At 29.7% G+C, this 26,984-nt stretch overlaps 3 protein-coding genes across 11 annotated transcripts; 1 reads left to right on the top strand and 2 right to left on the bottom strand.

Moving 5' to 3' along the window:
* Positions 1 to 475: 475 nt before the first annotated feature.
* Positions 476 to 11,987, bottom strand: LOC126850302 (uncharacterized). 3 transcript variants are annotated; one of them, XM_050593160.1, is made up of 5 exons: positions 11,718 to 11,987; positions 9,458 to 9,575; positions 3,761 to 3,877; positions 2,100 to 2,596; positions 476 to 1,874 (listed from the first exon to the last, which is right to left on the bottom strand). In XM_050593160.1, exons 2-5 carry the CDS (start codon positions 9,566 to 9,568, stop codon positions 1,397 to 1,399), a joined length of 1,203 nt encoding a protein of 400 aa, XP_050449117.1. In that variant the 5' UTR covers positions 9,569 to 9,575; positions 11,718 to 11,987; the 3' UTR covers positions 476 to 1,396. The 3 variants fall into 3 exon arrangements, with proteins under 3 accessions (XP_050449117.1, XP_050449118.1, XP_050449116.1); XM_050593161.1 differs by lacking the exon at positions 11,718 to 11,987 and adding an exon at positions 11,254 to 11,682; XM_050593159.1 differs by lacking the exon at positions 11,718 to 11,987 and adding an exon at positions 10,621 to 10,712.
* Positions 11,988 to 14,068: 2,081 nt separating this feature from the next.
* LOC126850373 (transmembrane protein 230) lies at positions 14,069 to 17,377 on the top strand. Of its 2 annotated transcripts, none has more exons than XM_050593290.1 (4): positions 14,069 to 14,239; positions 16,444 to 16,556; positions 16,722 to 16,844; positions 17,090 to 17,377. In XM_050593290.1, exons 1-4 carry the CDS (start codon positions 14,212 to 14,214, stop codon positions 17,225 to 17,227), a joined length of 402 nt encoding a protein of 133 aa, XP_050449247.1. In that variant the 5' UTR covers positions 14,069 to 14,211; the 3' UTR covers positions 17,228 to 17,377. The 2 variants fall into 2 exon arrangements, with proteins under 2 accessions (XP_050449247.1, XP_050449248.1); XM_050593291.1 differs by lacking the exon at positions 14,069 to 14,239 and adding an exon at positions 15,938 to 16,101.
* Positions 17,378 to 18,223: 846 nt separating this feature from the next.
* Positions 18,224 to 26,393, bottom strand: LOC126850223 (metacaspase-2-like). 6 transcript variants are annotated; one of them, XM_050592965.1, is made up of 13 exons: positions 26,237 to 26,393; positions 25,117 to 25,911; positions 24,826 to 25,038; positions 23,533 to 24,549; positions 23,256 to 23,442; positions 22,623 to 22,995; positions 21,686 to 22,523; positions 21,337 to 21,570; positions 20,469 to 20,687; positions 19,891 to 20,073; positions 19,540 to 19,757; positions 19,176 to 19,331; positions 18,224 to 18,767 (listed from the first exon to the last, which is right to left on the bottom strand). In XM_050592965.1, the coding sequence occupies exons 2-13, from the start codon at positions 25,688 to 25,690 to the stop codon at positions 18,558 to 18,560; spliced, it is 4,422 nt and encodes a 1,473-aa protein (XP_050448922.1). In that variant the 5' UTR covers positions 25,691 to 25,911; positions 26,237 to 26,393; the 3' UTR covers positions 18,224 to 18,557. The 6 variants fall into 6 exon arrangements, with proteins under 6 accessions (XP_050448922.1, XP_050448925.1, XP_050448924.1 ...); XM_050592968.1 differs by having other exon boundaries at positions 19,194 to 19,331; XM_050592967.1 differs by having other exon boundaries at positions 23,256 to 23,439.
* Positions 26,394 to 26,984: the final 591 nt, after the last annotated feature.

The following is a 26,984-nucleotide window of genomic DNA, read 5'->3' as shown; positions in this document are numbered from 1 at the left end:
ACGTAAATTCAATAATATAAGATATTAACAGGACAAATTTTTATCAAAAAAAGCTTATCGGCAGCCTGTATCTGCATAATTACACCGACACAGCAAATTACTTTTATTAAATTGAGGAAAGCGTGTCGAGATCGCACGAGGCTTCGTCATTTCTCTCGAAATTCTACTTTATATACGAAAATTATAATCACAGCTTGAATCACCTCGCAGACTTTGCATTTGATGAAAATTAACGCGTTCTATATTTTTATTGTCGATTTAGACTTACAAATTTATGGAGTATAAGTCTAAATCAACAAAATCTCATTTATTTATAATTTAAATAATTAGAACTCAATACATGTACAATTTACGAATTATAAAATTCGTTAACATTGTAGAACTAATACAAAATATCTCTAATAAATATGTATATTTTATATATATATATATATATATATATATATATATATATATATATATATATTATGCGCCATACACATAAAATACACATGTTTTACCGATAAATTGTAGTGAAGTAAGCGAGGAACACATGGAAAAATGCGCATAGACGTAAATGGCCGACTGTTATATTGTGACTTAAATTTTATTTAATTTATTTAGAAATATTTAAACATATATATATATTAAACAGGTGCGTGTTTTTTTTTTTTGAACGCACTGTTACTACGAATTATTGGTAACATCGACGGTTTCTTTCAAATTATGTATTTACCAACATAATAAGATTCACATAGACTTTGACGAGATATATAACATTGGCAACTCAAAGATACGTAGCTATCGAATACCTGAGATTTTCACGACGTTTTAGAAAGAGTCTGATATGAGGAATCATACGAGGAATTTTGATTCTTCGTACATAATATTGAAGCCTCGCACGAACGCTATGCGTAATATCGAAGTCTCTTAAAATATGTTCTATCTTTGACTCTTTCGTTTTTATCGCTCGAAGAAATCTGCTCTCCGCACATGATATACACCCACATTTTGCATTTTATAATATGCAATTAAAAACTCCCGTTTAATATACAATATTTTTCAATTCATAAACTTGCTATGTTTTTAATTAACCTCTTTGATAATAATTCAAAAATATAATGTAATATTATTCACTATGAATCATTGTCTTGAATATGATTCATATTAATTATTACTAATTGTAGTTATACGGACGTTTATTTCTATCAAAATAAATGTAGATACAAGTAGAAAAGATATACACAAAAATCATATACATATCAGTTCTAAAAGAACTTTACGACTTCCGTTTGCGATTTACTTAAATATTTCGCTGTGCATCAATGTTCCGTGGCAAAGAGCATGTCTTCGAGCAAACAAAACGTAAATCATGAACCGTCGCGTTTATCGCTATAAACGTTCCCTACATATAAGTTTATTCGTCGCCATTGCAAGAGCCATTAACTTCCACAATTTCCGGTGCATCTTCGGCTACCGTAGCGTTGTCCTCCGCGGTGTTTATCCTATCCTCGGGCTGTTCCTCGATAGTTTCAAGAAGCTCTTTTTCGTCAACGTCTTCCTCCTCACCTTCTTCCTCCCCTTCGACAATCGACTCGTTCTCTGTGGTTTCCGTAAGATCTCGTATCGTTCCCTCGCTCTCCTCTTGATCGCGCAGAGCAGTTATTACCCTCTGCTCGATTGTGAGCTGCCTGACGGCGTTCTCTAAATTATCCCTAAGAATGTTTGAGTCATTCTCGCTCTCTTGCCATATAAAAGGCATAAAAATCATTCGAACGAGTTGATAAAGCCGTCTGAAGCCTAGCTTCTTGTATAGACTTTGGCTAGCTTCATTTTCTGGACGTATCACTACAAACGGGTAATACCCTCTCTCGGCTACGCGTTTTGTCAGGTACCTAAAATTTTAAACATACGCGTATATCATCATATATTAACAAATATTATTATATATTTTAATTTTGGGATATATATATATATATATATATGTAATAGAATTACAGTTAGCTTGATATTTATAAAAGTAAAATATGTCACAACTTCTTCCCCGCTCGGGATCTTTTGAAATCGTTATCATTAATCGCAAGCACTGTATGAATGTAAAAGCTCATGAATTTGCGTACCTTACTAATTTCGTCCCATAACCTTTTCTACGATATTCCGGCTTGGTTTGCATGGAGAACATAGCCCCGTAATAGGATTGAATCATCCAAGCGGCCAAGCTGCCCTTCGCGAACACGCCCGCCGCAGGTAATTTTCCAATGAGTCGAAGGAAAAGTTCGTGGCACTCCATGTCATTCGCCGGATATAATTCGTGTATTCCTTCGGCATGCTCGCCCTTGAGAGGCAATACCTGGACGTCGGGATCGGATATCTCGTCCTGGCTTTCCTCCTCTTCCTCAATGTCTTCGCACGCGCAGACATCACCTACGACTGTTTCAATGGTACCGGTACCTTCGTAAAGGCGCGTTAATTCCTCGGCAATATCGCAGTGAACGAAATTAATGTACAAAGGTCTCGACCAATCTATTAGAATATCCTCTTCTCGGAGAAGGCGAAGCAGCTCGAGCCGATCATTCGGACAGAAGACACCGACGCTCTCGTACACTAAACCGTTTGGCTGGAAGCATAACGGAAGGCACGATTAAAGCATCTGTAGTATGTCTAACATTTAAAAATAATATATAACATGAATGAAGTACGACTTGAGAATCTGTAAAACTTTTACGAGTTGTTTATGACTGCTATCGTAACTTTTTTACACGTGGAATTTTTTGCGCAAGCTTATGGAAATAGATTTGATATTATGAGATGTGTTAATGATACGTGTTTCGTATTTAACGCATTAACGTTTATACTCTGAATAATCTGTGTTTACGTTCGTGTCGAAAAACACTCGCTCTTAATAGTAGTAGCTTAACATCGAATCCGTAATACAAATGCGGATCAACGCGGATGCTAAATGTCAGAGGTACATCGTAATTCTTCCATGCGATGGTACGTTGATATTTATGTGAAAAAAATTGTTACGTATGCACACCTAATAACAACAGCCATTGAACTGATACTGCGGAAGTGATAATTAACTAAAGAGCACAGGCAAGATCATTTTAGAGAACTGGCAAGATCATTTTAGAGAACTGGCATTAGGCGAGTCGCGTCAACGACGACAACGAGGGCAACGAGAGAAAAGTCTGGCGAATAGCCAAACTTATAGAATATAGGCCAATCCACCTTTTTGCACCCTACATTGAGAAATAGCGCGGACGGAATAGCGAGTTTCCAATATTTCCAATATTCCACTTATGGCAAGAATTTTTTCTGGCAAGCCATGCTTTCTTTGATATATTATATGTGATATCTCGCAAATTAATGATTCATGCAATCTGAAGGCTTGTAAATTGAAATAAAATTTATAAATAAATTACAAATGTAATTGCGGAGAAATTACATTTTTATGTTGATAGTTCATTGAAGCTCACTTTTTTCAATCTTTTATATACGTGTATTGTACAATATAATATTTTTCCTCGTTGCGAGGGAAAATATTATATTGTACAACACACGTTATACGAATCACAAGTGCGAAATAAGTTAGATTAGATAAGTTTGAGATAGAACAACTTTTTTGAAATACAAGAATCTAATTAATAAAGTAAGAACAAAAATGTGTTACCGTAAGTAATATATAACATCGTTAGAAATTAGAACTTTTGTTTAAGATTGCATCGGGCTAACTTGCTCCATAATCTTAAATTAGAGCATAAATTTCATTTATACTTACGGATAACGTCATTCCGGGGAAATGTAAGCAGATTGCATCTTCAGGCCAATCGTTGGCCACGTAAAAATGAAATTCCCACACTCTATCCCGCATGTAAGTTAGTATGGTTTGGTGAAACTGTAAAAAATTTATAATATTGATACAAAAAATATCCTATAAATTATTATTTTTTATATCTACATCTCAATATGTAAAAAATATTGTCATAAAAAGCGGACTAATTTATTTATTCTTTATAAAATAAAGAGAATGAAAGAGGAAGAGGAAAAGAAAGAATGCATTTATATTCAGATAAATAGAAAGGTTTTTTCTAGGATCTTTTTTAGAAAATTATCAAAGGAAAGAAAAAGAGAAAGGATAGAAAAGAAACTAGCACAAAAGTACGGTATACTTTAAACTTTATAAAGTAACCATTTTAAAAAAACCTATTGTGTTGTAAAAAAAAAAATATTTTGTTTTGATTAGAAATTGCACATATTTATTTCTAAATGTATAAAAATTAGATTTTACATGGTATAGTTAAAATATATTTGAAGCAAATATTAAATTTTAATTGTGTTTATATCACATTCACAAAAGTTCTTTGATTGAATACACCAGATGAAAATAACGAGCCAAACATGCACATAAATCTCGTCTAAAAATAGCATAAGGTAGGGATGTTAATGCAATTTAGGATCAATAAAAGTAATTGCACTTTTACACGACAACTTCTTTTGACTTTCCAAATTACAAAGTTGACATCAACTCGAATAATAATACGTTAGATTATTTTTATACGGATTATAGGAATCATAGAATATTTTTAAGAACGCGTTTGATATTTAAAAGAATAGTTTTAAAATATATCTGTTCTATAAATAAATACACACGTTTCAATAAAACTTTATGCCATATCTTACAACTTTATAAAAATACAGAAAAAAATAATAATTTCACGGTTTGTTTTTGAGATTTTGCAAAAAGTAATTTATTTTTTAAACGCATATTTCATATTTCTGTAAATATATTTCCTATTAAAAGAAAACTATATACATATATTGACATTATTTATGAAAAAGTTTCTTTATTAATTATTACGATGTATTATTAACAGCCTGTAGCACAAATATATACAATACTATACAATATGTACTTTTTATTGATTTAAACGCACAATCGATTTTTATAACATATTTTTTTTATAACATAACATTACTGTTTTTATAAATATATTACTTTTATTTAATCAAGTTAATATTTTTTAATAATGAATTTTATTTTTACTATAATTGTATCAGTAAATAAAATAATGTCAAAAATCAGCTGATAGGGATGTTAATTTTCATCAAAAGTATTATAAAAATACTATACAATAAAAATTAATGTGTGCGTGTGTGTGTAATTTTATATATTGTTAATTTTAAAACAAATTTAAAAAAACAATAAGTTTTATACACAACGATTAAAACTTACGAATTAAAATTACGTAATTGATATACAAATGCACATAATATGTATGATTATACCGTAAAGATTAAAAGTGATAAACGTAGGAAGATTCTTGTCAAGTCAATGGACAAACTAAAACTAAAAAATTACTTTGGAAATAAAACTTATAATGTTATAAATATTATACAATAATAAAATAATAAAATAATATATTTAAAATATCCGGAAATTATAAAGAAATTCAAGGAAAGGGCTATAAAAGCTATAGATTTGATTATCCTATATAACATGAGGTGTGCATAAACGCGAACCATCGATTGCATTATATGGCTCATATATCCAAAGTAATGTTCATGTTCAAATCACTTTGAGAACCGTAAACAAACCACAAAGGTTAACGGCGATATGGTAATCCTGTCGCAGATCATTGCACGAAGTCGTTACTTCAGCCATATCGCGAGTATACGATGATAAAGAAGCCTATGATAAGCTATCTAAGATTCTCTCTCTCTCTCTCTCTCTCTCTCTCTCACACTGTTGCTAATTACTACTGAGAATTTCATTAACTTTAGAGTGAAAGAATTTTAATCTAATTTATTAATCAATTATTGTTCCAACGAGAATTCTGGATCGTCGTAATACATTGAAGCCTTTTCTTTGCTCTCTAGCGTATTCTAACTTAGAACATTGCTGAAATTTCCATCTCATCGATACCTTGCCCTTCTCGTACATCGCCGTTTTCTTTGATAAATGAATCGCCAGCTCGTACTTTATTCGCGTACGTTTCGTCAGGTTCGTTAAAGGAGATGGAGCTTTCTCTCTCGGATACGTATCGCACCTCGTGATCTTCGCGTGCCATTATTGATATATCCGCGACATTGCATGTGTCCTATATACACGATTTTATCCGCATCGCTCTTTGAGACTCGCGAAAGTGATCCGGAAGAGTTAACGACGCCTTGCTGTATAAACATTATTAGATCGAGTCGGCACGAAAAGGATTGTGCGCAGGCCCCTGCAGTTTATCCCGGAATAAACCGCAGACCGGTTCCTACAACGAGCGGCGAAAAGGTGTTCAGGGGTCAAGGTCGTACCCTGACGCACACGTAACGCTGCACACATTGCTTTTTCGTCGTTGTTGCACGTATAATAGGATATAATCGATCCACTTTGCATGCGCCGTATCGTCAGAGTTTACCGATGACTGATCGTCGTAACAATACATGGTCGTGATCGCCGCGACGTGTACAGGTCTACAGGTATACCCCCTTATCTCCCTCAGGTACTATATACTGCGTCCACCTACGCTACTTACTTGTTTTTCTATAAATAATTTGTCAAGCGAGCCACCGATTGCTTTCTGCTTTCGTATAATTCTCTGGCGCGAGACTAGCGGAGAGAATGCGGCGAATGGAAAAGCCACGCGAGACAGCTTGTTCGATTGAACAATACATATCTCTCTTTGTAGGACGCAACTGTGCGCCGATTGACAAACGAATGCACGACCTTTCACGTTGAAAACAAGGATGTTCCTTTATCGGTGAGACGAAAATATACAACTTTGGGATTTAGCGTGACCGTTTATATAATCGAATCAATAAATTGATACGCATCTTTGTCTTTCTCAGCGCGCACGATATCGTCGTATCTTTTGCCCAGATGTGATTTCAATTTTAATAATAACGCCTTACGAAACACCGATTGCGTTCACGATTATTGACATCGATTGTGTCGCAGATTTTTCTTCTTCTTGATAGCGGAAGGGGGAACTTTGATAAGACTTCGTGGTTGCGAGCAAGGTCGCGAGATCGGCACTGCGACGATTCGCGAGTAATATGACCGCGACGTGTGCAAGCAACGACGACCCTGGCCTTGATTCCACGTCGGTTTCTTTTTTTGATTAAGGTAGCGTGGTCGCGCGTCATAATCTTGATCCATTTAATAATCAGAGAATGAGCAAAGTCTTGTTAAATTGATATTTTCGTAATCCGGAAGCTTAGATTGGAACATGATTAGATGAGGAGAAGAGGGGAGAGGAGAAAAAATGAATCATTTTAATACCGTGTGAAATGTGCAAGTGATGATTTTAACAAAATAATAAAAGAAAGAGTTATGCAATCCATCATTTCATGAAATATTTGTTTTGTTATAATTTTTAATAATTATTTTGTTACAATTTGTTATTTTGATTTGTTATTTATAAGTTTTGTTTCGATATTCTATTAGATTTAAATATTAAGTTCAAAAAATTAATTAAAATCATTTTTTTTTTTTTAAATGAAAAAGTTGTATGAGTCTGCAGTTTGTTTTCATAATTTAATTTTATTGAGAATAATATATTGATATTTATGCTAAAAAAATGAAAAACGGGAATGAAGTTGAAAACAAGTATGAAAATGCAATTATTCATATCGATCCAATAAATATATGTTCTTGGTAGTTACATCGTAGAATAAGAACTTTTTCTCCCTTTTTTTCTCTCTCTCTCTCTCTCTCTCTCTCTCTCTTTCTTTTAAAACATATATTTTTTTCACACCAAACTGACTTTTCTTGATAAAGATATTTTTGCCGTTAAAAGTTTCATTCTTTTTGCAATTGAAATAAAAAGAGCAGGATTCACTTGATAAACTAATTATTTAAATAGCATTTAATGTCATTATGTTATTACGCTGATGTACGTTAACGGTCAACGAACGATTCAATAAGTAATTGAATTCATTATATAGTTATTGGTTATTCCGACATTGTGCAATGATCGATCGAGTATCACAAATATTCCAGTATCATTTCTATATCGTAATATTCGACATATTACTTTTGTCGCATAAAAGATTCACGGTATACCTAATATGGTGTATACATAATATAGCGTACGGCGCAATCTTAACCCTGACCCTTTACAACCATCGGCACTTGGACCAGGTTACGATCCGATTTAAACGTTTTTCCTCTATGAAGGTAATCTTATCCTATCCTATCGATACGTGGAGCTGGGCCCCTGAGAGAGAGCAAACCGATCTTTCTCTCTTTCTTGCGATTACGACAATGTAATTTCTCGAGAACTCGGTGTCAAATAAGATAGCAAAAATTGCAAGAAGCAAACGATATATCCAATTTCGATTCTTTTATCTCTTATTGTTATCCAAGGTTCTTTCTGTCTATTGTCTTATAGAAGTTTACATTTTATCCTGGATTAAAAAAAAAAATTTTCTAAATATACACCCTTTCACGTTACGTATCGAGTTATATTGATTTCGAGACGTATTGTTATTAGACAGAGCAAAACGCATCATGAATGCAATGTACGGTTAATTACAAAGATTGTAAAATAAACGGGATTAAGCTTGCCTCTCGCATTGCAAACTCGCCTTTCAATCGTATTATTATTGATCGGCAGAATAATCGTTAGTTGAATTTATTGCTCGCAGCAGAGGCTGGGATCATTTACAGACTAAACGGAGGTTAATTTGCACACTGAACGAAGTAATTAACCATCTTTTATGAACGCAATGTCCCTTTTCTGTTCCTCCTCCTTAGATCTTACATAGAATTTTCAACGTTCAACCTTCTAACAAACTTTCAGAGAATGCAAATAATTGAGTATTGTAGGAAAAGCAAATATTCGATGGAAATAAACTTGAAATTAAACAGTTGTAAAATATCTACAATTTCAAAATGTTATTAAACTTCTTTTGAGAAATTTAATACAAATGGACCTAAAATATTTTTTATCGAAATATTACGATTGACAATTGACAATTTTCGCAGAAATATTATATATATATGTTTATTTGTAATTATATAAATTTTACACATATTTATAATTTTTCTTGTTACTGAAAAGCTATATTTTTATATAATACTTCTCCGACCTTTATCAATATCAAATTAAAAGTTAACGCTTCATAACTGCCACACTGAATATATTATTAATTTATAATCTAGTTGCATGAAGCAAGTTATGGTAGGAAGTTAAAATATTCTCTGCCTAAATAAAAGGCTTCTTTAATAAATAATACGGGGATTCTTTAATAAATAAAAGTATTTGTATAAATATTATATATGACATGTATATTATATTATATCTCTCAACAATTTTTCTTGAATTGTTTTTGCCAAAGATATAAAATGAAAAATATTTCCGATTATTCGAAATATTTACGAAGAATTCAATATCAAATTGCACAAATTGCAAATGTAAAAAGACATTTATTTCGATTGCAATAAAGAATGAAAAGTCGATGAAAGTAGATGAAAAATACGTACCTTTAACGAATCAGGCAAGTATCCGGTAAGGAAATCTAGAAGATTAGACAGCTCTTCTTCAGCTAGTAGACGAAAATTCCGACCTCGTTCTACCGCTTCGGGACACTCCATGCTGAAACTAATTACCAAGAAATTATTACATGAATGTGAAAGAACGCGTAAGCTTTCAGATTTTCTTATAAATGTCAGGAACAAAGTGGCGATTAACTCGGAATTGATTTTGCAAATACACATATTCTTTCATAATTCTCGGCTCTTTCAATCGAATTTTGAGATGCAAGAAATTAATATATAACTTTTCAAGGATACTAAATCATTTGTTCGTGACACTTTGAAAATTTATGAAAAATGTATTATATTAGCAAAGGCACGCAACGCCGCTTCATCTATTCATTATCGCTACACGGGTTTCAGTTTCCGTGGACTGTTGGCTGATGCATATCGGCATAATATTTATGTATAATCATAAATCGCGAATATGACGAGTATAGCGTTAATGCGTGTGGATTAGTGAAAAATATGCAAACTTGAACTTTTTTCAAGGCCTTACTCATTGCATGCAGTGGTTTAAAGCTTGATTAGACTTTAAGCCAATCTTTGATCTTGTTAAACACGGTTAAATTCTCGATATTACATTAGTAAAATATGATTTGATGATTTATTCAGAACAATATAAACTCTATCGTATTTATACGATTTATCAGTTGCTAAATGTTTTGCGAGCTTATTGTAAAATATTCAAAAACTGCAGTAAGAATATTGAATTGTCGATATGTAGAGATAAATGCAAGTAAAAAAAAATCAAGTGTATTTAAAATTGAGTGTAGCTGTACGCAAAATGAATGTTGAGTCGAAAAGTTCATAGCTTCTTTTTCTTTTATTAATAGTTATATATTAATTCTTAAAAATTTTTACAAGTGCGACAGAGAAATATTGATGACATTTATGCGTTAGTGCAATGTAGGTCAGCATAACCTTTGTAAAATTTCCTTGAACAGTAAAGGGCTTCTTGTGTTTCAACGACGCGTACAATCTTAAATTTGTAGGATTACAATGCAACTGATCCAAGAGACACAATAAACTCGCGTTGCGCAAGCTGAATCGTCGAACGTTCAATTGTTATTTGTAAAAAAAAAAAATACAAAAAGCGAGATATTTATTACCGCTTTACATGAAAGGGTAAAAAGCTGGGCAAATCGATGTATATTAACACTTTGCCGGCCGCACTGTTTTTAAACATTTCTTCGTTTGGCGCCGGCCGTCGAGCGATACTTTGCGCGCGACACCACTATGGTGTTGCCGGCCGTCAAGCGATACTTTGTGAAGGTCATCACTGTGGTGTCGCCGGACGTCCTAGTGTTTAAAATATAATATATATTACCGATGCGCACATGTGTTATCTCTTGCAAATTACCTCTGATGAAACGCCGCGAAAATTGCAATAATCGAGTTGCAAGTAATATATTCCAGATAAATATTGGCTACAATTTCGTCAATTTATTGACTTTCATTCGCACAGCAGTCCGAATAACAAAATGTAATATGCAATGTTAATAAAAAAATTTGCACTCTCATATATTATAGTTGATAGAACAATAAGTGAAATTAAAGAAAATTATCTTTATTATATTTTACATTGTTCTTTTTTTCTTTTAATAAATATACAGCTAATGAAGATTAATAAATAATTAACAATTAACTTTAGATGAAGAATCATTAACACAAGAATTGGATACACACTCGAATCAGTTAGATCTTGTCGACGTATTTTATCTTAAGAATAGGAATTTACTCACATTATAGTGAAAGGTTACCGAGCACTTTTAACGATAATCGTCAGGTGAGATAATCAAACTGCATAAGTACCAAGGAACAATGCTCCTATCGGTATACTAGAGTTGTAACGCGAGAGAATACCGATACTTTGATGCGGAATTTGCGAATTACAGGAGTGGTGGTTCGCAAGCATCGCGTGAGCGATTGCCATCGGAGACGAGAACGCACTCGCTTTAGAGATACATTTTCAAACCGCCGGTATGTCACGAGACCGCAAGCCCTGCCGGTTGCGCGTGTTGTGCAATTCCCGGTCCCCTCGTAACTCCCCCTTTCTACCCCCGATTGAAGAATAGTCCGGTCTAGAAGCTACACGTCGCTGCGTCACTATCCCCATGTCGAGGCCGCCCGAACGATCCCTCTTGCCGCACACATCTCGCGATAAATCTGCGAAATTGCACGTACGTACGCTTAATAATCGATTTACCTGAAGGAGCGGGAGCCCGAGCTGTTGTCCGAGCACGCCGCGCGCGCGGATCCTCCTCTTGGAGAGGAGGACGACGGCGACGGCGAACGTTCGTTATACACTGTGGGATTGTCGATTGATCGCACTACTATCCCCGATTGATCGCGGTTCACGAGTGTGCGAAACAACTACGTGAGCGAAGCGTACGGGTTTGCCGCCGAGGGTGAGAATGGTCGCGGGCTGTTGTCAAGGGGCTGTAGTTCCAACGAAGGAGGCACCCACCCTCGACGCCCCCTGAACCCGCACTGCCGCCCCTGGGCCATCGTCGTCCTCCATGCACCGAGCGACGTCGGGACGATGACGCGCAGGCGTCGTGATGCCGACAGTGCCGCGGTTCAAACATGCGGTGCCCTTGAAAGGGACCTGCAGGGCCGTCGTAATGTCGCAGTCGAGACTGAACTGAGTCGCAGGCTCTTTCCTTAAGCTGTCACTTATTATCGAGGAAGTGACGTCGCGTCTCTTCCATGAACAATGAATTCACGGATGGATTGTCTTCATAAAACGGGCCAAAGCAACTTATAATTATAGATAAGCTGCTTCTTGGGGAGGATCATTAAAAGCAAGCAAGTTTATATCGCTAATTAATTCTATGAACGGTGAAAATTTGCAAAGACATTTGTACTTATACGATATTCGTACTTTGATTCATCTTGAAGTGAATTTTAGCTAGACATAATTGTGACAATACGAGTTTAGCTAATGCAAATGGGACAAAAAATTTTTATGAAAATAATATATGCATATTAATCACAATGTGATTGGACGAAAGAGATAATTTCCAGATCCCGATGCGGTATACGCTCAAAATCCTCGTTGCGCACAGAGCTACAGAGTTTCTCCGCATTGTCTCTATCTCTCACTCATCTCTACCTTCAAAAAAGTATAATTAGAACAGGAGCCAGGATTGCAGATTCCACTGACGAATATACCTCTATTAGAAAAATTGATATATGAAAGAAGTAATTCCTAAAGAATTCATATCGCATTTATATTTTTTTCCATATTCTTTTCTTCTGCAAGAGAAGAATTTTATTAACAAATGTATAAATATATGTGTTCTACGATGAATTATATTTTTAAAATGTAATATAAATAATGGCTAGGCGAAGCATCCACAATATGCAGATTAAAATACTGTGCATTCACGCTGTAGAATAAATTTATATTAATATGCTCTCTACTAGATGAAAGAGAAAGATTAAAGAATGACGAGCTCAAAATAACTCGTGTAAAATTGAGTCACATATATTATACAGTAAAGACATATGCAGAATTGCGATAAAAGCTCGAATAGGCATAAATAAACTCGGCGATTTTAATGGAATGTATCCCGCATATAAGCTTTACAGGATGACACAGTATTGCACGTTTTATAATTAAGATGCGATATTTGTCTTTTTATATAAATTTATTTGTGCCAGAAAACCTTGACTATGAATTAAGACTCGATAGTAAATATCATTCACCATAAAATGAATAGAAAAACACAAAAGATTATGCAAACTTATTTAACAATATATTTTTCGATTATGTAATAATTAAAGTAACATTAAAACGCGATTATCAACCAAGTTCTTCTGCGTATTATTTTGCGATTTACACGAAGAACGACTATTATTTGCATCTACGATCTTTCCTATTATTGCTTTTCCTTTTTAATTGCTATCCTCCAGGATTATGCTACTATAACTTGCTAACTCAAAACGGTAAGCGTATTAAAAACGACAATGCGCTTTATACACGAGTCGTGCTACGAACACTATTATTGCGCAAAATATAGTCGGAAGAAATTCGTTTTATGATATAAAATCACGAAACGTTAAAGTACACGGTACTTCGAAATATTGTCCAGTTTCATACTTGTAATTTTGTATATGCATTTAACACTGAAATCATGAAATCAGCTTACGTGACTTAATAATTTATGTCGTTGTATACAACAAAATATATGTTCACGCGTTTTAATTAATAGATCAACATGACTTTACAACAGTCCATATTAAATTCTATCTAAATTGAACGTTAAACATATCTTGATTCATTCTGTAGTTGTGAACATTTTTTATTGACTGCTATTTCATACATATGTCATATTTTATTTAAAATTCATGTAAAGTCGATCATCAAAAATGGCAATCTAATTTATAAATAGCTAGGCATTATTTGTCGTCGGGATTGACACATTCGATTGACACGTCGTCCTTGATTTGATCAACGATTTTCGCCGGCATTTATCGTTTATAAACATGCTCAGTATTTACTGCGCATCCTGGGGTGGAAGCCACCCTCTATCCCAACGTAGCATTGTCATCAGTGTTGCGACGCAGGGTGGAGCACAGCCTCCCGTCCACAGCTTTTCCAGATCGATCCGTGTCTGACTGGCAAGCAAACTCGCCGAAGAAGTCTCGAGGGCTAGAGTCTGCTATGTCAACGAGCACGTGCACCGCTGATCGCTATGTCAGGCTACCGGGACTCCATATTCGGTATGAATAACACTAGAGAAAGGTGCAAGCTTTTTTGATAATTACACTATCAGGGTCTAACCTCAAGACTTATCTATCAGTGAGTGACACTGTATGCCACACAACCATCTCTTCTTGGTGATCAAAATTCCGCGGCCGAACCTAACGAGCGATTCTTGACGCATTGGCAACATCGACATGGAGTTACATAATACTATCTTATGCTTCTATATTTATTTTCACCGATAGTTACAATTGATCGATTACTTTGAATGTCTTTTGAGAATGAAATCGAAATTCTATGCGTAATCTCTATCGCATCAAATAATTTTTAAAAATCTTCATTCAACTTCTTGACATCTATCGCATCTTCCAATCGTCTTTTTTGCAAAAATAGTAACCGTATAAACATTCGCAATTGATATAATCAAATACAATATATACACGTACAATACACATTGAGACTACAAATGTATATGTGTATATATATATATATATATATATATATATATATATATATCGCAATGTAAAAATATATATTTACTGTTAAATTTGATATATACAGTTTTTGTAATCTTTGCAAAGAACTTTTTCCAATTCGCACAACTATCCTACACGCATTCTTATACATCTATCTGTGCGAATTGGAAAAAATTTCTTTGCAAAGATTACAAAAAACTGTATGTATCAAATTTAACATATATATTTATTTAAATATATATTTTAAAAAATGCATTTATAATAATTAAATTCTCAAGTGATATTAATGTGTGTGAGAAAGCGTTTATTCCATTAATATATATATATATTAAAAGGAAATAAAAATACTATGAAATATATGCATAGCAGGGTTGGCAAAAAACTTGTTTTTTTCATTTTAAACAAAAAATTTGTTTTTTTATTTAAAACAATGTTTTTTATTTTATTTATTATGTTTTTAAGTAAAGTAACAAAAAACATGTTTTAAACTAAAAAAGCATATTTCAAACAAGCAAAAAAAACCACTTGACAGCTTTGATCTGTATAAATATTTAAATTTTTTACTAGCGTTAAACTATAAATATAAATAACATTGTCAAAATACAAACAAAGTAGTTTAAAACTGTTTAAAACAAAAATATTTAAATAGTGTCCACTGTTTTAAACAAGTTTTAATCAGACAGTTTTAAACACATTGTTTAAAATATGCCAATCCTGATGCATAGCAAAAAAATATAAATTTGTAGGTATTATAATATTATATATAAAGAATAAAAGAGTTTGCTAAACATTCATATTTAAAAAATGTCTAAACTTCATATACTCGCAATCTCTTTTACTGTATTATAAGTTTTTTTTTTTTCAGCGGTCTACTAAAAATAATTTTAATTTTTACATAACGCGCTATCATACGTATTAATTGGACAATAAAGCGGTTTATAATTTTGATACTATTATTATGAAATGTTTTAATGATGATTGCAGTCTTATCAACATACATAAAACAAATCTTGAATATCTTAAATATATATAATTTTTTCCGATTAATAACCTGTTTGTTTATCTTTATTTTATATTTGCTAAAAAAAATTCTGCCCCCTTATCTCTCCTCTATGTTATGCTGCCGCCTCAGATTTTATAATTGGTTACATTTTTAGCCATAGGTAGCAGCAATAGACAGCAGATACGGTAATGCCATCTTCAAGCAATTCGCTAAACAATATTTATCTGACACACAGTAGTTTCTGTCACTTGCGTATGTCACTAAAATTGCGTCATGAATGATAGCGATATTGTACATTTGATATAAATATTTTTAACGAGTTTTAGTGTTACAATTTTATTCACAAAGAATTATGTTCAACATATACGATAAATATGGGCATCTTGAGATAATTTTGATGGTAATAACGCTTATTATTTATTTATCGTAATGTATGACATTAGATATAAAATATACAAGAAAATGTTCAACGATCGATACTGTTACAGAATTGAAAAAAAGTAGAAACCATTGTATAAAGAACCAATTTTTATAGTTTGCATATTTGTTAAAAAAAGATATAAGAAACAAAATAATATATATTTCTTAAATTATGTACTTTTTTATATATTTGTTGAAACTTTTGAAATCATTCAATGATTTTAGAAGAATCATTGTAATTATATGAAAGTTATAATATAATATTAAATTATATATAAAAATATTATTTGCAACAAATAAAAAATTAATTGTCTTTTCACAGACTATATTCATAAAGCGAGCATGTGCAGAAAGAAAGTTCAAAGTGACAGACAATTTAGCAACGTGGATTATACACAACTTACAGAAACCGATAATGGTTTCTTTGATTCACAAGTATGTGAAAAACAATATAAGAATTATAAAATACAACATATTTGCATTATTGTGATAATTATTTATGAATATCTATCTTTAAATACATCTTGTTAATGTCATGTCTGAAATATTTATTTTACATAGCTTTTACAGTTTACAAGAGTGATAATCTCTTTTTAATAGTTTGTAAGCCCACCAGTGAAGATACCATGGAAGGCTATTACATTAGCAGCTCTCTTATTTGTTGGAGGAACCATTATGCTCATTGTGGGAAGTTTGATTGTGAGTGGACACATTGATTCAAAAGTAAGAATTATTTCATTATTATAGATATTATATATATATATATATATATATATATATATATATATATATATATATATATTACAAAATAATCTTTTAATCAATAATTTGACCAAGTAGAATATATAATTATTATCTCATAAATATGTATAAAAATATAAAAATGTATACTTTAGAGACAATACATCTGCTAAAATAAATATTATAAATGTTGTAGAAAAAAAAAATCTCTTGTATATTTGTTACAGTATTCAGATCGCATGTGGCCAGTGATAATTTTAGGGGCCTTGATGTTTATACCAGGAGCTTATCATATGAGGGTAGCTATTTTAGCATATCAGAAAGTACCTGGCTATTCTTTTGATGATATACCCGAATTTGATTGAATGATCATGTATATATGCACATAGTACTTATTTATTAATTTTATATTGTGTATTGAAAAATGTGTGCATTTAATAATATAAGAAATCTTTTGTTTTTATGCAGTAGATAAAAAATTACATTTAAAAAATAAATAGAAATACATGAAAAAATTGCTTTTTTTCACCTTACATTGAAGCATTTATATGTATACTTAAATATTTCCTTATTAGAAAAAGATATTGTATAAATTGTGTAAGAATACAATATAATACTGCAGGTATTTTTTATAAAACACTTAAAATCTATAAAGATCTGCATGTGCTAATATTTCATATAATTAATACAAGTATTAAAAATCTATCTAAATATCTAAATATATGTATTACAAATATGATTAGAATATTTTCAAAATATAGATTTATCTGTGTGTATTTACAAAAACAACTGTGATTATAATATCAAAATATATATTTACTATAAAATTCTGTAAAATTGTATGTTTATATGTGCTCTATATTACTGTTTTAAACTTGATAAATGTGCACTGTTAACTGAGAATTAATTATCATATATATGTACACAAACATAGAATAAAAATTCTTTATTCTTAAACACTTAATTTAATGCTCATGTCTCTCTTTATTGTTATTTGTTCTTCATATAATTTCTTTACAAAATATAGATAAGTCAACTTTATTTCAAAATATATGTATAAAATTACATAAGAAAATATATGTTATATATTTATGTTTCTGTGATATAAAATAATTAAATTAAATGAATCAAGAATGTAAATAGATAAAAAAAACGATGTAAGAGAAACTCTACATCCCTATAACATTTGAGATAATTATATAATGCTTTATGATATGCGTAGATAACAGAAAACAAAACGTCTTAAATTAAGAAGTTTTAATAAAAATTTAATATTATGTCATTTTTATAAAAATATTTTATAAAAATGGCACAATATTAAAAAATAAAAAATAAATTTGTAAAGCAATTATTAAGTAATATACATGAAAATCTTAATACAAATATTTTATATACACTTTATGTATATCATTTTTTATAGATAAAAATTTTTTTTCATACTGCGATTCAATTGTAAATATAATTCAAATACATAAAGTGCATAGAGGTGCAATATAATATAAAATATTTTTTTAAATTTTGATATAGTAATAAAACTACAGTCTTCTACATGTATACAAAAGTATGTATATAGAAATAAAACAATGTGATATGATAAAACAATTGAACATGGAAATAGAGATTAATTTTCAATCTCTATTTAACCTCGATTTTCTTGATTTCATATTGTACTATTGTTCATGGATAAGTATAATTTTAATTACAATGTTCTGATTGCAAATAATTTATAAGACTTTTACTCTGTAGCTTACCTACTCTACCTTTAACATTTGACTTCATTAGTAATATGGGTGGATCAAAGCGTTTCTTTAAGACATTTTTTATTAATGTCTTTGCATTTATAATAGCCTTATTATTATAATGGTTCTGCAATGCGGCACAATAAAACTGTTTATTTATTTTTATCTGTAAGATATGATATAATAGAGTTAAAAATAAAAAATATTGTTGCTAATTACTTTCTCTCTCTCTCTTACATATACACATACACAGAGGCTTCTGTATTATTTATTCTCTGCTTTCTTATTATCATTTATCACTATAGTTTTTATGTTCTTACATTTATGTGACTCTATGACTATATATAGTATAAGAAAACGAATAAAAAAGAAATCGCATATTATGAGCACATAAATGTAAAATAGTGAAAGAATAATGTGAGAAGTAATAAGTAATAGAAAAAGAAACACCAAAGCAACAAGGGACAGAGAAAGAGAAAGAAAGAGGAAAGGGAATTTGTAAAGATCCATTGCATATATTGTGTAGTATATCAAATTTTATTCTTTAGAGAGAATTCTATTTCTAAATGCTTACCTCCAAAATGAAATATACCTTGATTTGATGAGGTTTAGCAAACTCAATCGCATGTCCAAAATTCATTATAAGATTTTTTATCAATTGCAGGAATATAAGATATATTTCTTCTTCTGTTAAGTCGGTATTTATAATAATATGTGTTATTGGCAACAACTATATCAAAGACAAGAAAAGAGATAAAAAACAAAATAAATATATTAAGTAATTTAAAAGTTACTAAAAAATGGTAAGAAAGAAAAGAAAAGAAAAGAAAAAAAGTAAAAGTACTTTTTGCTTCAAATATTTTTTTATAGATTGGGATTAAAATTATATTTTTTCTTCTCTATTTCATAAATTTATAAATAAAATCATAAATTTGTACCTTCACTGTTGAATAGATACCTATGCCTTCTGCATAATTATATATCTGTCTAGCTAAAACTTCATCTGTGTGAATTATCGTAGAAATTAATGCACGACATGTTATTGTACTTAATACAAAACTATGTTTAAGTACTAAGTTGCCCATTTCTGTGATTAAAGTTGTATCCTTTTTTGACAAAGATAATATAATTAATTTGTCTGCATAATAAGATAAATCTAAAAAAATGAGACGAGAATTATTATCATTATGTTATTGAAAATATAGTATAATTGTATATAATTACAAAAGTTATATATACATATGACAAAAATTACGAGAATATAAAAATGCATGTAAAATCTACTTTACCTATTGGAGTATAATAACTGGATTGATCTTTAAGTAAAAATTGGAAAAGAAAAAATGCATGTTCAAGAAATTCATCACATAATGAATCAAACAGAATGTCTATTATTTTGTTTCTTACGTGTTTGTCATTAGTAGTGCTTTTAACGTACCACTTATCACAACTCGTACATATTATATTCTGATCTGAAAAAATTAATATAGAAAGATGAATAATATGTATATATATATATATATATGTATGTATGATGTGTGTGTGTGTGTGTGTATCCGCAAATATATATATATATATATATTCATTAGAAATAAAAAACGACAAAATTACCATGAAATGTATTTAATGCACGATTGTGCATTTCCTTTGTATTAATTTGTTATAGCATTATCTTAATGATATTAATTCAAACACCAGATATAATATGAAAAATAATTCATACAGTTATAAGAGAGAGAGTATTTTATAGAACATATTAAATAGCATTTATGGGTATTTTTATGTATATATTTTTGATATATATTTTTCCTATCATTTTTGTATATTAGAATTTGGAGAAACATTTTTATAAGAAGAATAAACTCACATTTGAGTAAATCATATGCCTTTACTGCCTTTTTGTTAGCTAAATAAATTTCAGCCGATAGTAAAAAATATTCTGCATTATATGGTAAATCATATATATTAAGTGATTGAATCAATTGGAGTGCAAGCCCCCAAGCCTCCTCATCCACTAAATTGGCCAAAATGTTTAATCCTATGTCGAATAAGATTTTAGATAGAATGCTGAAAACATCCATTTGGACTGAAATGTCCAAATTATGAATTAGGTGAGATTATAAATAAAAAAGATTTAGTCATATAGTAATTTATTTATTTTAATATTTTACAACGTAATATAACACGTAAATGTTAGTGTGACAAAATATATGTTTATATATATATATATATATATATATATATATATATATATATATATATATTCACACACACACACATATACATATCATAAAATACATATATATATATATATATATATATATATATATATATATATAAAATTTATATGATGAGATGTTCATATATATAGTAAAAAATGTTTTTTTAATTAACATACTAATAAAAAAAATGCATATATTTTTGAATTGATAAATAAAAGAAGACAAAAGAATGAGAAGCTTTAATTGTAAGCTTAAGATTGTAATTTTGACATATATAATTCTTGATACTTAAAATCTATAAAAAAGCATATATTATTTGCATCAGAAATTAAAATTATTTTTATCTCTGTATACACGAAGTAATAATAATCGAGTTTATAAATGTAAAAATTAGCCAGCTTTGTATTACAGATACTTATTAAAAAGAAAGAAATAAAAAAATTATAGAGTTATCTATATATTATTTAATGTATCCTCTCTCTATAAGTGTATTTTTATTAAAATATTGATTACCTGTTAGCCTTAGGATGTTTTTAAAGTGATATTCTGAACGTTTTACATTTTGAAGTACCAGACAACACTTACTAACAAATAACTCACTTTCCCGTTTTTCTGTATAACTTTTTAAGATATCAATAACATAATCATAATCTTCATATATAAGTCCTTTTTCAAATCGCTCTAAATCCATATAAAATTTCCAGAAACGTTCGTGATCTCTATAAACAGATCGCGCATAGGATGCATCTAGAAAAAAAATATAAATATAATGATAACAATATATATTTTACATTTTGTAAAAAATGTGTATAATCATGTAATTCTTATAAATAATCAATAATAAAATAAATAAAATAATTACCAATAGGTTGCATAAAACCATATTTGTATGGTTTTGTTAAATTTACATCTTGAGTTACATGATTTTCATTTTGATTTATATCAGTTTCTCTGAGAGAAATATCATCTCTTGTTGGAGAAATTGGGAGTTCCTGTTGTGTAAAGTTCACACTTTGACATGGGTCAGGAGAATCAGGAGAAGCAATAGTTCCCGTTGTTAAACTTTCTCCAAAATTGTTAATTAATACTTTAGAGTAAGAATTTTTTGCAGTTTTTTGAACCAAAATATTTTTAAAACATTTTATTGCATATTTATCCAACGTTGATATTAATGTAGAATCAAGCTTATTTATTAAGTTATTGTTAACATCTTGAATATTTTGTAAATCATTACTTTGTATGCATTCATGTAATATTTTTTCAACAATTTGTTTACAAACATGTGGTCGCCGTTTTAAAATTATATTTTTTACAGTTTTCCAGTATTCACCAGGTTTCACATACATATCTACACACATTAATATGTTGTAAAGTTCGTTTAAATTCCTGGTGGGCAAGATAAGTGTCATCATATGATCGATGATTATTTTTAATGACATTTCTCTGTTTAGTAATTCTTTAATAATACTACAAGCAATATTTTTCCTCGCTTGGATTGTAAAATCTCTTCTCGAGTGAGAATCCCAATTTTCATGAAACATTTTATATATTTTTAAAATCTGATCAACAGTTAATTTTTTTAATGAAGCTATGTATACTTGTTCGCAAAAATAATTAAAATTCTGTTTTACTGCCTCTTGTATAATGTCGATAATTATTTTGGAATCTTTTACATTAACTGTATGAAATACATTTTCCACCTAGAAATAAAAAATCATAATAAATTATATTAAAACTTTATATAGATGATTATATCAATTAGTATATAAGAAAATAAAATAATTAATGAATATACCTACATCATGTTTATATTTACACTGATGCTTTATATCTGTACCAAACCTCAATGTTGTATAACAATATGTTCTGATAAAATTGTAAATAGTTTCTTTTGTTGGGTAAATATTTCTAGTTTGTAGCGATTTTGATTCTATAGTTGCAGATGTACAATCTATATTTAAAACTTGGATTGATTGATTATTAGATATTTCATTTGCTTTGGACTTTGAAGCTTCTATATTATTTTCTATGCAATCTGCATACTCTTTATTAAATTCTTTATTATTTTGTTTAACATATTTATCAAAGCTACTAGCAGTCATTGGATATGGTATATCAGAATGTAGAGATTTATATGATTTGTTTTTCTCATACAAAGATTGATCTTCACATCTATAATAACATATCATTTTTAGATATTACATATATTTGATTTAGTTATAATACATATGTTTCATTATTAATATTAATGACAATTGCAAAATAATTTATTTAAAAAGTAATATAACTATTTTAATTTAAATTTTAAATTAAAAAAATAAATTACAATATAATATATTATTATATAATATTATTATATATATATATATATATATATATATATATATATATATATATATATATATATATTAGTTTTCTATTCTACTACTTACTGGCTTGTAAATTCTGCAAAAGATTCTGCAAAAAGAGAAATACAATCATCTTCTTCATTATCACTTACAACATTTGTATGTTCCTCTGTATGTTTCTCTTGCGCATTATTTTTCTTTTCATATACAGTACCACTTAAAGTTAATTCTTCCTTGGCAGAAAGTTTTTTGCAAATTTCCTCGTTTTCTGCTGCATTTATTAAATAAGAAAGAACAATCATGTTTATAAATTAAATATATTTATTTAAAAGTACTGCATTATTTCAATTATTATACTTACTTTTAACTGTAGATTTTAATTTAAAATCTCTTTTTGATTTCATCTGCTTCAAGAAGTTATGTAAGTCTGATTTTTGCTCCTGATTATATTCTTTAAATATATTTGTTTCTATTGTTGTATCTGTTGTAACAGTACTTGAAGAATCATTACATTGATTATTGATTGATGTCTTATTTATGTCATTATTTTGTAACCAACTGTTCCTATTTAATTTCATTTTTTTACTGTCCAGATTATAATCTTTATCTTTTTCTTTCAAAGTACGCTTTAAAGTTTGTTTTACAGTCTCTTCTTTATTTGCAGATATTAGTGATGTACTAAAATTACAATTTTTATTGTCTATGTCCATAAGATCTGAAGTATTTTTGTTTAATATGTTTTTAATGCATTTTTCTTTACACTTTCTACCACCTTGTAATGCATTATTTTCATGTATCCCTGTATCATTAGTAAATTTACTTAATTGTCCCTGGTCATTTAAAGTATAGTTTTCATGTCTCATTATTACTTTACTCTCAGTATCATTATTATTTATAGTATTATTAATATAATAGTTATTTCTTACTTTTGTTATAGAATTTAAATTTTTGCAATCAATAACTTTACTATATGATTTATCAATTGGCAAGTTTTTATCTTTTAAATCAACATTATTGTTATGTGGACTTGATATTTTTGAAGTATTGATTGACCCATTTATTTCAAGGGATGTATGGCATTCTTTTTCATTAAGAATAATATTTGTAGTTTCAATTGTATCAATATTGCGAGAAATTTCATGTCTGTTTTTATCATTATTATTACATCTATCCTGTTCTAGAGAAATCTGCTTAGGAGTACTGCTCTGTAAGTTGTTATTTATTCTTAATTTTTCAACTTTTATTTCTTTTAAAATTTTTGCTCCTTCTGGTAAAACATGATTTCCAATTATTCTTGGTAGATTTCGCTTTGTTACTGACCTTTTTGTCTCATTTCTTGTTGACTTTCCTCCATTACATGTAGTTTGTACTATACTATCTACAATTAAAAATATAATTTTATTATTATATGCAATTAAAAAATTATTAGAAAAATAAAGATCTTTAAATTTAACATTTGTCTTCTTAATATCTATCTCTCAGTTGTTTCATTTATGAAAATTTTATTTCTTAAGTTTTGCATTTATGATTCAAAGATACAATTAAAATATTGAATTATTTTACAAAATTTTAGTATTAAATTATTTTTTAGCACTTCTTCTAATATCATGTAAAAAAATAAAAAATAAAATTAGAACAATATATATATATATACCTTTGCTATTTTGATTTTTCTTACACTGCTCTCGTTTTACTCCGCAATTTATCCCATCAGAAAAATCAATTGGTAGTAAATTATTATTTGGTGTATGTGTAATAGATTTGCCAGATATCTCTTCCATATTGCTATTATAATCCACAACAGTTATATTTTTTTTATCCAAACAAGTTGTATTATTAGAATCCTTGGGTAATTTTATATATGTATCTGTAAAAATAAAATTAATATATATAATAAAATAATACTTAATAATACACTGTAATATAATAAAATGTCAAAATGTACCATTTGTTATATCTGGCTTATTCAAACGTAGTATTGCTTTAGAATCTTTTCTCAGTTTTCTAACATCTTTATTATTCTTATTATTCATTAATACAGTCATTTTTTGCATATAATTAAAATGTGTATCTGTGGATGTACTAGATATTTCATCAGTATTTTTATTAGAAGATGATTTAGCATTGCTACCATGTGTTAATTGCTGTGTTACAGTTGTTTCATCGTATTGATGGCTTAATAATATATCTTTGTTTATATCTTTTTTGTTTTGCTGAGATTTAACATTTTCATAATTCTTTCCCTTTTTTTTATTGATTGTTTTCTTTGAACAATTTTTTGTTATTGTATATCTTCCATTCTCTATAACATCATTCGTCTGTACATTTTTTTTAATTAGTAACTGTTTGTTAATAGAATGTATAGATGTATCTTTCTTTAAAGGTAAATGTAATTGATAGCGTTGAATTAAATCTGTTTCTAAAGCAATATCATGTAGTACAACTGTACATGCACGAAGCCCTTTTGATGTTTTCAATGTACAGTTATTCTTTTGTTCTATCTTCTTTTTGCGAGCCATGATGTCTTGTTAATTAGTATCAGTATAAACTTAATTAGTTTAAAAATATCTCTCTCTCTCCTTTTATCAGCATTAATAAAAAATTTTATGTATCTGATTTAAAAGCACATGTTTTAGTCATTCTGATTTCTCAAGAAAGGTCATATATGATAAAATATTTGGTATTATCACATTACAATCAAACTGCGTAAAAATTCGTGGATATATGTAAATTATGGAACCTAATGTAGAAATATATCGTTAATACAACACATATATTATAATCCAAAAATATAATACAATACAAATATCCATGTCAAAGTCAAATTTATGCTAAGATTTATGCTAAGATTGCATATAAAGACATTGTCTAAAAAAACTACAAGATATCTCGTACAATAAAAAATACCCTAAATATCAGGTTTTATTGCAGACAAAAAATTAGCGTAAGATTCTCTTTACGACACGTAATTTCTTCTTCAATACATACATTTTATCATCGTGTAACTCTTTTCTCGCATGTTGTACACACCGACATATATTGCCTTATATATACATATCTCTTACCTTTAATCGAAACGTATCCAGGCATATGCATGTTATATATATGTATTCCTTCAAATATTTCGTAAAACTTCACGACTTACATATATCAAACACAAATTACATACCGCAAATTTCGCGGAACCTTCCTCGAGTTCGCCGCGTAAACTTTCAAGTTTTCTACTTCGAGAATCGCAAGCAAATGATATCGATATCTGCGTCATGCTAATGCAGTAGCTTGATGTTACATGGATACGGAACAGATAACTTGTGTCGATTGGTTATTGCATAGAGAATTTTCTAGAGATCTAACGGGGATTTCAGCAATTCTCCATTCGATGGAGAGTTACGTACGTTGGGCAAACTTTTTATCGCACAAAGTGATATTACCTTAAGGTCGGTATCACATTTGTCATACTTAAGTACAATCTTAAGATGTTATAAATCAATCATAGAGCTGTATATTAGCATCTTAATCATATATGTCTATATGTAATGCTCCTATATTACTAACAGAACTCGAAAATCTTTGAAAACATTACGGTGCGGACGATATTCGTGTCTCACGCTAGAACAGAATGATTGTGCGTTGTGCGCATGCGTTGAGACCGAGAGTAGAATTGTGCAGAAACTCATTGGTCTTACTTAGATGTCACGCATGCACAGAATCGTCTGCTATCCGTCTCACTTCATCCGTGAGCACACCGCTTATCGGGAAGCTTGGCTGCAAACAAAATATAGGAGTTACATATATGATCTTAACACATTACTT

The sequence above is a fragment of the Cataglyphis hispanica genome, chromosome 6 (genome assembly GCF_021464435.1).
Source record: "Cataglyphis hispanica isolate Lineage 1 chromosome 6, ULB_Chis1_1.0, whole genome shotgun sequence".
Lineage (NCBI taxonomy): Eukaryota > Metazoa > Arthropoda > Insecta > Hymenoptera > Formicidae > Cataglyphis > Cataglyphis hispanica.
This window is presented reverse-complemented; position numbering and strand designations above follow the sequence as displayed.

Coding starts and splice junctions, on each gene's coding strand:
- LOC126850373 (XM_050593290.1), top strand. CDS start 14,212: ATGTCAGGCTACCGGGACTCCATATTCG. Junction 16,557..16,721: donor ATGGTTTCTTTGATTCACAA/GTATGTGAAAAA, acceptor TCTTTTTAATAG/TTTGTAAGCCCACCAGTGAA. Junction 16,845..17,089: donor GTGGACACATTGATTCAAAA/GTAAGAATTATT, acceptor TATTTGTTACAG/TATTCAGATCGCATGTGGCC.
- LOC126850223 (XM_050592965.1), bottom strand. CDS start 25,690: ATGGCTCGCAAAAAGAAGATAGAACAAAAGAATAACTGTACATTGAAA. Junction 25,039..25,116: donor TAAGCCAGATATAACAAATG/GTACATTTTGAC, acceptor TTATTTTTACAG/ATACATATATAAAATTACCC. Junction 21,571..21,685: donor TGGTTTTATGCAACCTATTG/GTAATTATTTTA, acceptor TTTTTTTTCTAG/ATGCATCCTATGCGCGATCT.
- LOC126850302 (XM_050593159.1), bottom strand. CDS start 10,697: ATGTTTAAAAACAGTGCGGCCGGCAAAGTGTTAATATACATCGATTTG. Junction 2,597..3,760: donor TCCCCGGAATGACGTTATCC/GTAAGTATAAAT, acceptor TTATGCTTCCAG/CCAAACGGTTTAGTGTACGA. Junction 1,875..2,099: donor TATGGGACGAAATTAGTAAG/GTACGCAAATTC, acceptor TTAAAATTTTAG/GTACCTGACAAAACGCGTAG.